This window comes from Trichoplax adhaerens, genomic scaffold (genome assembly GCF_000150275.1).
Source record: "Trichoplax adhaerens TRIADscaffold_2 genomic scaffold, whole genome shotgun sequence".
Classification (NCBI taxonomy): domain Eukaryota; kingdom Metazoa; phylum Placozoa; class Uniplacotomia; order Trichoplacea; family Trichoplacidae; genus Trichoplax; species Trichoplax adhaerens.
In genome coordinates, this window is record NW_002060944.1 from 720,289 (window position 1) to 732,536 (window position 12,248).

At 34.7% G+C, this 12,248-nt stretch overlaps 2 protein-coding genes across 2 annotated transcripts; both read right to left on the reverse strand.

Moving 5' to 3' along the window:
• Positions 1 to 760: 760 nt before the first annotated feature.
• Positions 761 to 6,288, reverse strand: TRIADDRAFT_52927 (uncharacterized protein; the record flags this gene model as incomplete). Its single annotated transcript, XM_002109707.1, has 21 exons — positions 761 to 805; positions 933 to 985; positions 1,106 to 1,213; positions 1,333 to 1,413; positions 1,483 to 1,569; positions 1,992 to 2,099; positions 2,169 to 2,244; positions 2,486 to 2,528; positions 2,634 to 2,677; positions 2,962 to 3,018; positions 3,138 to 3,215; positions 3,290 to 3,335; positions 3,418 to 3,456; positions 3,544 to 3,609; positions 3,739 to 3,916; positions 4,025 to 4,085; positions 4,188 to 4,269; positions 4,398 to 4,465; positions 4,996 to 5,069; positions 5,250 to 5,327; positions 6,225 to 6,288. 21 exons carry the CDS (start codon positions 6,286 to 6,288, stop codon positions 761 to 763), a joined length of 1,536 nt encoding a protein of 511 aa, XP_002109743.1.
• Positions 6,289 to 8,402: 2,114 nt separating this feature from the next.
• On the reverse strand, positions 8,403 to 9,912 carry TRIADDRAFT_37142 (expressed hypothetical protein; the record flags this gene model as incomplete). Its single annotated transcript, XM_002109708.1, has 4 exons — positions 8,403 to 8,790; positions 9,122 to 9,170; positions 9,255 to 9,386; positions 9,706 to 9,912. The coding sequence occupies 4 exons, from the start codon at positions 9,910 to 9,912 to the stop codon at positions 8,459 to 8,461; spliced, it is 720 nt and encodes a 239-aa protein (XP_002109744.1). The 3' UTR covers positions 8,403 to 8,458.
• Positions 9,913 to 12,248: the final 2,336 nt, after the last annotated feature.

A 12,248-nucleotide genomic window follows, 5' to 3' on the forward strand; every position in this document is an offset into this window, starting at 1 on the left:
ATTATGAAAAGTTAAAATTTCCGTGCTTTAATTAAATAGTAAGTGCTATTTCTTTATTAAGCATTTTATAACCGATAAGATTCTTCGTATCGTTTTTGCAACCAATTCAACGGCTACGCTTACTCGTGCATCTTAATGTTTCCTGTATAGTATCATATATCGACGGAAGTTACACACAACATAAATACTTTTATACTTGAAAGAACACATAATATGATTCTTCGATTCTTTAAGGGTGATAATACTAAATTTATTTGAAATTTTAATACTTCTATTTTAGCTTGGTAACTGCTGCATGTTGATTTTAATAGTACCATTTACCATTTTTGTCTATTGATTTTATTGTATCACAAATACCACAGCTGTGTAAAAAACGCATCGCTGTCAATCTTTTATGACAATTTTAATCACGATACAATAACATTATCTGTAATTAAACGTCAAATTGTAGAAAGGCAAACAACTCATTTTGGCTCGTTTTATTCAATAAATGTTAAGCTTTATGCTACTATGCAAGTGGGCTCCAAACTAGCTATTTATCACATCGTCACAATTGCGATACACTTTTTAAAAATCTTCGAACGTAATTGTGTACATCATTCTATTTACAGCAATTACTGTATTTCTAAAGTGATAAAAAGATTGTGTATTTAGTCTCTATTTATATTTTACACCTATTACCTTCAACAGTGATTGATAAAGTTGTGTATGGAAAATTATAACTAGTTTATTAGCACCGGTGCTGCTGTTTAAACGGAATCTAAATTGTTTCACCATTCTGCAGATTCTGAGAAAATCTTTGAACCTGGAAAGCAAAAGGATAGAGCAAATACAGTTTATAAATGTATTATACACTAGTACCAGACATGCACCTGCTAACATTCTAGCGCTAATTTTGAACCACTATATCAGCATATTAACATTAAAATAACCGTACTTTCTGATTTTTCTTTCTTTGCTGGGATTTGTCCTGTGGGCGAATTCACTGCAATGAAGAGTTTAATATCACGTATGTAATTTATTTAAATTACTTACGGTAGTAACTCACGGGAATTTATCATGCAGTGTAGGAATTTAACACCTAATTCAGAGCCGATTGCTATACCTATTGAATCTGCTTTCCTTTTCGCAGCGGAAGAGGTTTTTTCAAGCCTATCAGACTCAAATTTTTGCAAGGTGAAGTCTTGAAATTCACCAACTAACTTGTTTGAAACTAGCATAAATGTAAATAGACCAATTAGCATAGATCTATAAGAGTACAAAGTGTGCATTATACAAGCATCATAGGTTAATGGCAATTGATAGCATTTAGTGCTAAGGTTATCAATTTACCATTTACGCTTTCCTTTTCATTTAATAAAATGATATAAAAAGAAGTTTCGTCCATAGGGACAGGCATCGGCTTCGCTCCACCTTATAATAAACAGCAGAAGGGATTATTTATTGTGCTATAAATGAATTAGTAACTGTTTGTCAACTTACCAAAAGCAGAAAAGTAATCAGCAATTTTACTCAAAGGCCAAGGCTCCTTAAATCGCATCACAAATACATGCTCTCGTGATGGACGAACTGTATCGACAGTTATCGAAAAAATCAAATATTACGGTTACTGTACCGCTTATTTTAGTGATAGCAAAAATATGAAAGTATTAAAGTACCATCGTCTCCACTCAAATTCAGGTAGGGTATGTCCAGCATTCTATGCATTTTAATCCTGCATTGAACGGAAAGACGCTACTTAGCCTCACTTAAAACGAACGTGTATTATAATCCTAAAAACATCTGCACAGTACGTATATTACAAGGTGTACATACTTTCCATTAAAAGGTTGAAGAACTTCGCTTTGTAAATTGCAACATCCATTTTCGTCTTCAGTTAAAGTATCTATAGAAAGCAAACTAAGTTGTATTGATGCGATATTATACTCAAGAATGAAGAACAGAGCAAGAATATTCGATAATCTTAAATCAATGTGGCCAAGCGTATTTACCATAATAATACAGCATCCTAGCGAAAACTGTACCACAAATGTACGCATCGTAGCCAGCGTCATGATAATGTTCATGAAAATCTTTACAATCAATTTCTTTACAAAATTCTAAATTAAAGAAATAACACAAAATTCTCAATATAAAACGTTTTATCTTTAATAGCGTAATATTCATACCAATTGAAACATTTTGAAATGGTTCCTTCTGACTTCTTTTCTCAGCTGCAGCTAAAGAACTGTCTGCAAAGTATGTCTAAATATATGCGAAATGATAAAAACAACAATTTACGAATAATCTTGTACGTTTGCAACAGCTTGTACGACATGTACGGTACATTGTGAACCATAAATCATTGCAGATATTAAGCTACAAGCTTTGCAAGAAATATTGCATTGCTGAAGGCATGTTAAAAGTTTTCACGTTGACTACAATTGTATGTTTGTAATGTCATTATCTATGGCGAAGACGATAGGATTTTAAAGTAGAGACTAACCTTAATTGGTTCTGTAGTAGCCATCAATTTAGTGTCGTATAGGCTGAAATGAAGGAATTTACAGTACATTAGATGATTGCATAATACAATATATAAGAACACGGAAGGAGCGGTCGTTGTTATTTTGATCATATAAGAAACGAATTACTTGGGGAAAGCCGTATTTACAATTTCTTTAAATTCATAGTAATCCTAAAATATTGACAATATTCAGATATTAGCTTTATCGTACATGACTTTTCGTAGAGATGTTAATCCTAATCATTAGACTCACATTAGGCAAAGGTGCTATAAATTGGTGAACCAAATGCAATATATCGTGCAGCATATTATGACCAACAACCGGAACATTCTGTACAAAATGATCTTTAATTTAACTGACGTAACCTGGTGTCAGTAATCTATCGCACAGTAAACTCTGTGTATACATGTGCATGACGAAAACACAAGTTAATTCATGAAACAGATTTTCTTACTGCTTTACGAAGTATATCAATAACTTTGCAGAATCCAACAGCATCGTCAAGTTTACTCTAAATCAGCGTTAATTACAGAGAAAAGAAAAAATTAATGATACAATCTTCATTATTATCGATTACCATTAAGTTTGCTAGCAATTCTAAAATGAGTTATTTTCATAACATAGTCATACCAATTGAGTTTTAAATTTTTCTTCGGCAGCCTGTGCTTTCTCTTTTTCGTCCAATTTCTTTGCAAGAATATAAATACCCTAATTTTGTTTATCAAGAGGTAAGTTTCTTAATCACGTTTAAAGCTTATTCATAAACATCTAAATCTGCTTACACTCTCTTCTCGTACAGTTTCTGGTAGCATGTTCTTATCAGTACACCTAAAAAGTAAGTAAATATAATTAAATGCCAGTTACATACACTGTCTAACAATTATTTCCCCTTTGCTAGAATTGTTCATACCTTGCATATAATAATTCGTAAATAATTTTCCTATGATATCTGTACAATTTCGTAATAATATGATTTAATGAGCAACCTTAATCAAATCATTAGCTTCTAAAGCATGCAACTAAAAGAAGGTCTAACCCGGAGCAAGATGGAAATTGAAGAATTTTCTTGCTATTATCAGATAGCCATTCATCAATTAATTGACTAAAATGATATGTAAATATAACATCTCATCAAAGAAATTATTACGAAATAAAAATTCCCACAACCCTATCATTATTAATTGAAGCAAAATCACACCGTGATCATACAATAGAAAGATTAATGACTCACATCATGTCTTTAACAAATTGCTGATCAGAATCAGCAATTTTAAAGGATAATTGATACGGATATTTATTTTCCTTTGCTCTATTATACTTTTCGTCTTCTTTTTCCCACATTGATTTCATTTTCTCTTCTATTTTCATTCGACATTCAGCTTCGACAATGGAGTTTAGATAAGGCATTCCTATTATTTGAGAAAGATAAAGCTTAGCAGATGGTTGATTTCTAATTCTTATGATGTCGGATAAAAAATAGGAACTTGCTAATTGAAATCATTTAACAACTAGCTTACCGTCATTGAATACTTTATTAAAATTGAATTTATGCTGGCTAAGAAATTTGATGCTTGAAATCTGTGTTTATATATAGTAAAAATTGCTGATTATAATCAGGCAATTACAGAGATATGACCGTCAATACCTGTGTAAATACTATCTAATTTGATAAATTTTTACTTGACAAGAAAAGCCATTCTTATTTGGACCACTGTTATCGTCTTGAGGAAATATGTAGAAACTAAAGGGAAACGCTGTAAAGCTGGACACAATACGATGAAATTTGGATGAACACAGTCAAAAACAGGCTTGGATATTTTAGCATAGTATTTAGTTAGTGTTTGTAATCAAGAGCTTAGTATTATAACTATAGTCAATCCGTCTATATACCTCTTCTTGTCTTCATTAGGCACAAAGACACATAAGCCACATTGAATCATCAAGAAATTTTGTACAATCTAGCAAATTGATTTAATACTCAGTTTTAGAACATGACTGTATATTATCGCATATACATAAATAATATAGAAACTGCCGTAAAAATCGTAAATACTATATGACTATAGCAGTATGCTACTTTACGTCGTAATTCATTATTAGAGTAACTAATCATATCTATTCGATTCTATCCTGGATTTTGCAATTCTTAATTAAAAACTTGCTTTGATAATTAATTTTATCACTGTCAATACCAGCATCAAGCACAAGAATCGAAATGAGCAAATAGCTAAGAAGGTATCGGAAAAGATTTACTTTACCGGCGAACTGATCATTTTAAATAATAACATGATGGTTAAAACTGAGGACTTTGATTTGAACTCTCAAAAAGGATATGTTGTTAATATAGTCATTGAACTATTATTTCATTACTTTAAAATGACTAGTAATAAAGCATTAAAATACTATGTCAATACTTATGATGTCATGATTAGGTATGGTAAATAAGATTAAGCTTAAAAGTGGCAGCTCAGCTTCGAAATTGACTAACCTTACTTATTTTCTTATAACGTTGTGCAGGCGATTCGAACATATCAAATGCTCTGCTCTCATCACTGTTAATTCCTACATTAAATTAAAACAATTTAAAAATTTTCAACTAGAGGAAGTTACGGTAAAGGTAAATTGACGTCGTTCTATGCAGATGGTTAATTATGCACTAAAAAATTACAGTTACTAGAGTATGAAGCAATTTATTAGTCTATTGACGCAAGAGTACACAATCAGACAATTAGAATAATGTACCCGTAAATTCTCCATCCAGTGCCACAAATGCCGCTTTATTTATGATGGATTTTAAAATATCGATAGCCTCATTTAAGTCTAGAATAAAAGAGAAGCATCATTAATTTCAATTCATCATTTTAGACTCCTATGAATTAGCAAGGAATCTACGTGGTTAGTTCTAAGTAGCACGTCATTAAAAAAGTAATATTCACTACCGTGATACATTTGAAGGATATGGTAGGGAATCAAGGCAAGTGTTAATTTCTATCTAGCTCACTAGCTCAAAGTTGTACAAAATTAGCCGAAACTGAACTTCATCATTGCATCTCATCCCCAATTTCCCATAGGCTCTCCTACCAAGGTGATGAGCTCTAAGTTGCATACAATTAACCTAAACTCATGCGCGTATTCATTCATTGATTCATTTCTATCCCTTGGCTACTTCAACTTCTACTGGTGGCTAGCTGTAAGCTGCTTCAAATTAGCTTCAACTCAAACCTATTCATCGATTAATTTCTATCTCTTAATGCTCAGTGGACATGCATACCTCAACACTGAACTTAATACCGATTCTGAAATCATTTAATTTTAGGTAAATTTGTAGTTGGTGTGCTTATACGATCTCGGAAATAACATCAATTGAATGAATAATTGCTTGTACGTGCGTACAATGTCCTCAAATAACGATCATGGGTAGGACATGAGCGCAGAATTTATACAAGAAACGATTGTGTTCAAGAAATTGTCCGTGAATTAACGGAGTAAAGGAAAAGTTCTAAGTTTTGTTGGATACAATCCATACTGAATATAGTTCCGTTGTTCTACTGTGTCATGTAAGCTAGAATTCGTCCATGAATCTTGAACTCATGCAATTGTTCAACTTCAACCTATACAAGAGTTCTATGTTACAAATTTACTTCAATCAAGACTAAAATTTGTCCTTTCATCTCTCTCTCTCTCTCTTATGCTAGTCCTATACTCTCCAATTTATACCTACTGTATAAAGGTTAGCTGGAAGTTGCATCATCCAAACGAATAGAAAAGTCCTCGATGCCATGACAACTGTGGATGAATGAGTGTCGTATTTTATGACATATATATGATGGATGCAGAACGTGACTGTGACAAAATTTTCGTCCTTTGAAAGGTATTTCTATCGATAGCAAGATGTTATAGCATCACTGTTGTATACATTGCCTTACTTGAAGAGATGACTTCCATAATTCTAGCTGAATAAACTTCCAATCGCTTGATCTTCTTCAAGATGCGTTGCCATGTAGTTATGGACACGGATCGACTGCCTGAGTCAAGAGTTAGTCGATCTGGTATATAGCCCACCCTACAAATACTGATGGCCTATTAATCGCTTGATGCAATCGACTGTTGGCTACAGTACCCTCATGCACCTATTGGCAGTCTACTGTATCAATCCCTTCATTATGGCATACAAATAGTATACCGTCGTTGCGCAACGGTAGTACAAAACCAACATAGCGCATAAATAGGCACTAGTTGGCTACTGGATATTTAAATTTGATATGATTTAGAATAGAATTTCATCTTCCTATCACAGTTTACAGACCTCTAGTAGGAACTGCTGCGATTCAACTTTTTAGAGACATTAAAAAGGAGAGACGGCATACTGAGCCGCCATGCTTTCGCTCATGCATGGGATGGATGGACAATGTTGTGCAGTAGTGTACAGCATATGATGGACGAGACGATATCCAGACTTTGCACGAGCTATTTTTGAACGCCTTTGATTTCCAATTATTGAGGTAAGAGAATGCTATAATAAGGACATGGAACATCCTCAAGTTTACATGGCTCTGCTTTAATGATGTTATATTCTATGCGGGTTGGTGGATAGTACATTGACCACCCCAAATCTTCAGCATCAGTGACGAATTTTTGCTAATTAATCTGCAGGACAATAAACAAATATATTGCCAGGATTATTTCAAAGTCGATATGCTTTAGGTTTGATAGTAGCTATTAGGTGAATATTCATAGCTTTGAATCAATTATTGCTCAACAAATTAATATCATTCTCTTCGAGGGTAGTTATTGCAGTTCAAGTGTGCAATCGGACTACTACATGTAAAGTACTAAAGGGCTTGTTAGCAATCTAGAGTTGCGGAATAGTACATACATCCATTAATTCATGTAGCCCTCTTTCACTTGTAGTTGGATGTGAAAATTTGATTACGATAATGGCTCTTACTCATGCCTACTACTGTATACTGTAAGAGTAAATAGAGTGCTTGTAATATGTTGATCCTAACGAAAGGATAAAAAACTTGTTCATCGCTGTAAGTGAAAATTTCCATTCCTAATTATGATAGTTTACTATAATCATCACCAGCGACAGTTACAATAATATCTACCATCTCAATGTCGTAAAAGGGCTCTACCGATATAAAGTAATTAGGGATCCGATACAATCTTGTAGTTCATACATTCAAAGTTAATAATCACAGCAGCTCGTTATAGATGGTACATGGAAGCCTAGTGGTGGACCTAGGGTTTTAAAAAAGACTTACAGAATGCTATCGAGTAATATTAATATGGAATTTATAAACTTCAGCAGTAATAACTACGAGTCATGACTACTATCAACTTACATGCACTAAGATCACAATCCATCTGATTTCATGATGAATTATCGATTTTTAACATACTACCATGATTGAAATACAGCACGACATACCTGCTATGAAGTACGCCAGTGCTCATGTAGAGAATAATAGTTTACAAAAGAGTTAGTAGCTTAGCAGATGGTCAACTCGAAATGTATGCAGTATCGGCCATGACAGTAATAGTTTAAATTCAATCTACAAAATTCTACCAGGCCTCACAATCGAGGATAACTTTGTACTGTAATCTACGCAAAACATTTAAATCTTATCTAGTGATGGAACACTCAGTTTTGGTAGAAACTTGAAGGGAATAATGAGAACTACAAACGTGAGCAAGTGGTGATACTGTTGTGTTTAAAAACAGAGACGACTATTGCTGCAAACAGTTAACGTCTGGCTAACGCTACTGTGTTAACAGACTTTCGTTGAAAACACAGGGAATAACGCAATCAGCATGTCGTGCATTACACATATGTACGATACCCTACCACCATTTATCCAAGTTAAGGCTAATGACCACAGAACTTTTTGACGATACTGTACATTTTTATTCGATTAAAGATTCAACAAAACAGTTTGATAGGTTTTTTAAAACGCCATAGCATGTGGATATTGCTTCTTTCGTAGCGAAAAAGGAGCACGTAAATAAGGCTTCATCTGGTCAACCTTTGCAACGGCTGCGATGACTTGACTATCTACGGCTGCTTGATCTTCTTTCTTTTCAGGACTCGCCTCAGTTTTCTTTTCTTCCTCTTCAAACATTTCTTGATTCTTACGACGTTTTACTTGGGGCTTCTTGAAGTAAGCATCGTTCAAGCGCTCAGGCAATTTCACACCACTAATGTCTAATTTTGTCTTAGTAGCAATTACATAAGCTTGATCGACACGTCTCAAAGGCACACCATTAATTTTGTAAGGACCTGCATTTCGGGATTAACAAAATATCTATCCATTACTAAAGATGTCCTTACACTATTAAATCCTACTACAACTTATGGTTACGACACTGAGCCTAGAAGGATTTATCGTCAGCTAAGTGTGAACTATTAATCAACCACTTAATGTCTTTCAGTTTAGGCTACTACGACTGTTTTCATCGCAGCCACTAGAAGCGAAATAAAGAACCTAATGCTTCTAAGATATGTGTATCATAAGCTACATTATACTGCAAAAACTAAATGATATGACACACATCCAGTAGTAACATGAGATAAAATACAAAACACTGTTCTGTCAAAGCTTTCAACTAACCAGTAACCAAAAGTAAACCAGAAGCCAACTGTTTCAAGAATACCACACGCTAGAATAATCATAATTAGATATCATTTCAGTTTAGAAGATCTTGCAATAATATTCAAAGTAAGTCTAATAAGACGAAACCTACCTTGCCACGGTGATTGCCAGCTAAAAGGATTAATACGGTACCGGGAGTAATCGACGAACGAAGTTTAGTTGGTCTTTGCTTCTTTCTGTTAACTAGCGGCCTTCTGGTATCTTCAGTGGGGTAGTAACGAGGCTAAATAGATTCAACAACATCATCCTATGAGTCCTACTTTCTACTTTCCAACTGACTGAAGATTAATAGCGTGAAATCAAGTTGTACAGCAGAATAGACAGGCTATCCACTAAAACGACATGAGGACAAGATATTGATGTGATACAAAAATCTCATTCTCCTTTCATTTGAGCATATTCAATATGGAATATCGGCAAACGATAGTCCTTCTGCATGATACATTAATCTATCGTTATTACGATTTATTCGCAGCGGCAAACATGCTCAAGCAAGGAGTAGAGTCTAGAACAAAGTGTTGAAATCGATCTTCATGACTTACTTCACGCTGGACAGGTAACACTCGTTGATTGCCATTTTTATCGCCTTTAACAGGTTTTACTATAGTCTTGGCAATTTCTTGAACAACCTTCTTTGTACCGACCTTCTTACGCTTGTACAATGCCCTTTTTCGGTACATTTGTGAGCGCGAGTACAACATTGCTCCTCCTGGGAGGACTTTATTTCGGGATTGATGAGGCTTACCCATGGCTGGTCTGTCAAGAAGATTGAAAAAAAAGTGTTTAATTGAACGTTTCGACTGGACATTATTTTACAACAGGATAAAGAGTATGTCTATCAAGGTAAATATTAATATGGAGCCCATAAAATATAGTCTGATGAAGAAGATAATTGAAGGATAGGAAATTTAGAAAAAGTCACACAGATCCGCCATTACCTGTCAATGAGGTGAAAGGAAGAATTTGCTGCGCGTGCTCGTACTTTTAAGCTAGCTCGCATGCTTCAAAACAGTGAAAATGATTCATGGCAAGCTACTACGCATGTACCGTACGCAGTACTGTCGGCCCGTCCTGTCGGCTGTACACTGTGTACAGTAATAAAGCACCTTGGGGCGGTAGCATGGAAGGAGGTGTAATCATCAATCAGGACTAAAAAAACTTCTAGAAAGTGTTCAGTTCTTACTGTATCTACAAGTTATATAGCACATTTGAGCATTGGCAGCGTCAGTCAATGGTTTACTACAGAACAGTACTGTACAATAGTGCATAGTACTGTATACAGCTGTATTGTAGGCAATCTGCAGTCCATAACTATGCGAATTACCCTTATTGAATTTCGACCTCAATTTCATGGGCGCGGCGAGCGCTAAACAGTGTACAACACATTGACACTGTACTGCATTCGCTTAAGTCCTTCCTTCCTTCCGCTCTGTCCCTTCTCCCTCAAAAAAGAACGGGACACCCTACCACCTCTACAGTGCAAACAATTCAGGGCACAGTACAGTACTGTAGTACAGTGAGTGGACGACGTGATCCGAATACTGTACATTCGATATTACAATTTTTGCATCAATTTGTACAAAATTGATCACAAATGCATGTGGTTTTAAGATGTACGGGGAGCTCTTGATTTCCAGATTCTATATCCGTAATTCAGTTTTACATTTAAGCTGTAAATTTAGCACTATAGCCATGCAATACCATCATTTTCGACAGTACCAAATAAAAGCACGTCAAATCAACACTTACAGTACTGTACTACAGTATGACTTACTGTACTACAGTACAGGGTACTGTGCACTCTACTGGTTCAAATCCGTTCAGCCATGGTGGAGCCCTTAGCTGGGATATTACGTCTTTCAATTTGGAAGGCATTGACTTTGAAATTGGCTCAAATTTTCACCATTATGAAAGATTACAACAACCTTGAGTAATTGGCACTGGATGATTATTTTAATTTCGCTCATTCTAGAGTTATTTTATTTCTTAGAAGCAATTTCTAATGCAAACCATCAGTCACTGATACCTGCACCAACGGTTCAATCAGTATACAAATCACCCTGAAATAGTGATCTTATATAGAATCGAAACTTTAGTGCTAACTTTAATATTATTACGCCTTTCAATTTGGAAGGCATTGACTTTGAAATTGGCTCAAATTTTCACCATTATGAAAGATCACAACAACCTTGAGTGATTGGCACTGGATGATTATTTTCATTTCGCTCATTCTAGAGTTATTTTATTTCTTAGAAGCAATTTCTAATGCAAACCCTCAGTCACTGATGCCTGCACCAACGGTTCAATCAGTATACAAGCCACCCTGAAATAGTGGTCTATAGTATCGATACTGTAGTGCAGTACGGTACGAGTATATTAGATGTTGTTTTAGAAACTGTATTGTACACTGTACAGTAGGTCGTACTCGGCTCGAATTCCCACCGCTTTTAGTAGCCCATGAATTGATTCTACTTTTCCGTGTCATGGATTGCTACAATACTTCTACCTCCTGTTTATGCCCTGCTATAATCTGATTACTATAAATGATAGCAATAAACGTTATATTTTGATGATGTCGATGAAATAAATGGACCAGTGTAAATATCATCATCGCGGACAACTATCGAGCTTTGCTTACTCGTGTTCTACTGCGCGCAGAGTATAGTACACGAGTAAGCGAACCTTAACGTCTCCCCTTCTTTAGGTTTAATCATATATGAATCAAACTAGTCGATTATTTAGTGTATGATCATATCTGTAGCATGGAATAAATGAATAAGTCAACTTAAAATGAATCTTCTTTCTTTTTAACACGAAATTTGATCTTTTCTAATTCGCCCTTTTGTTATCGTTATTGTAAATATTTAAATCAGTGATGATTATCTGATCTAACATCCAGTAAAGTGTGAAGTTATACAATTGATCGCTACGAATGAATTTAATTAATAATTACAAAAATGATATCATTCAACTGATTCATGACAGTTACATCACCACAATTTATCAATTCTTATCATAAAGAAAGTGATTGTCAAAATATTAAAATAACTTGAGCGGATAGCTACAAAAGATTGAACCTAAGCCA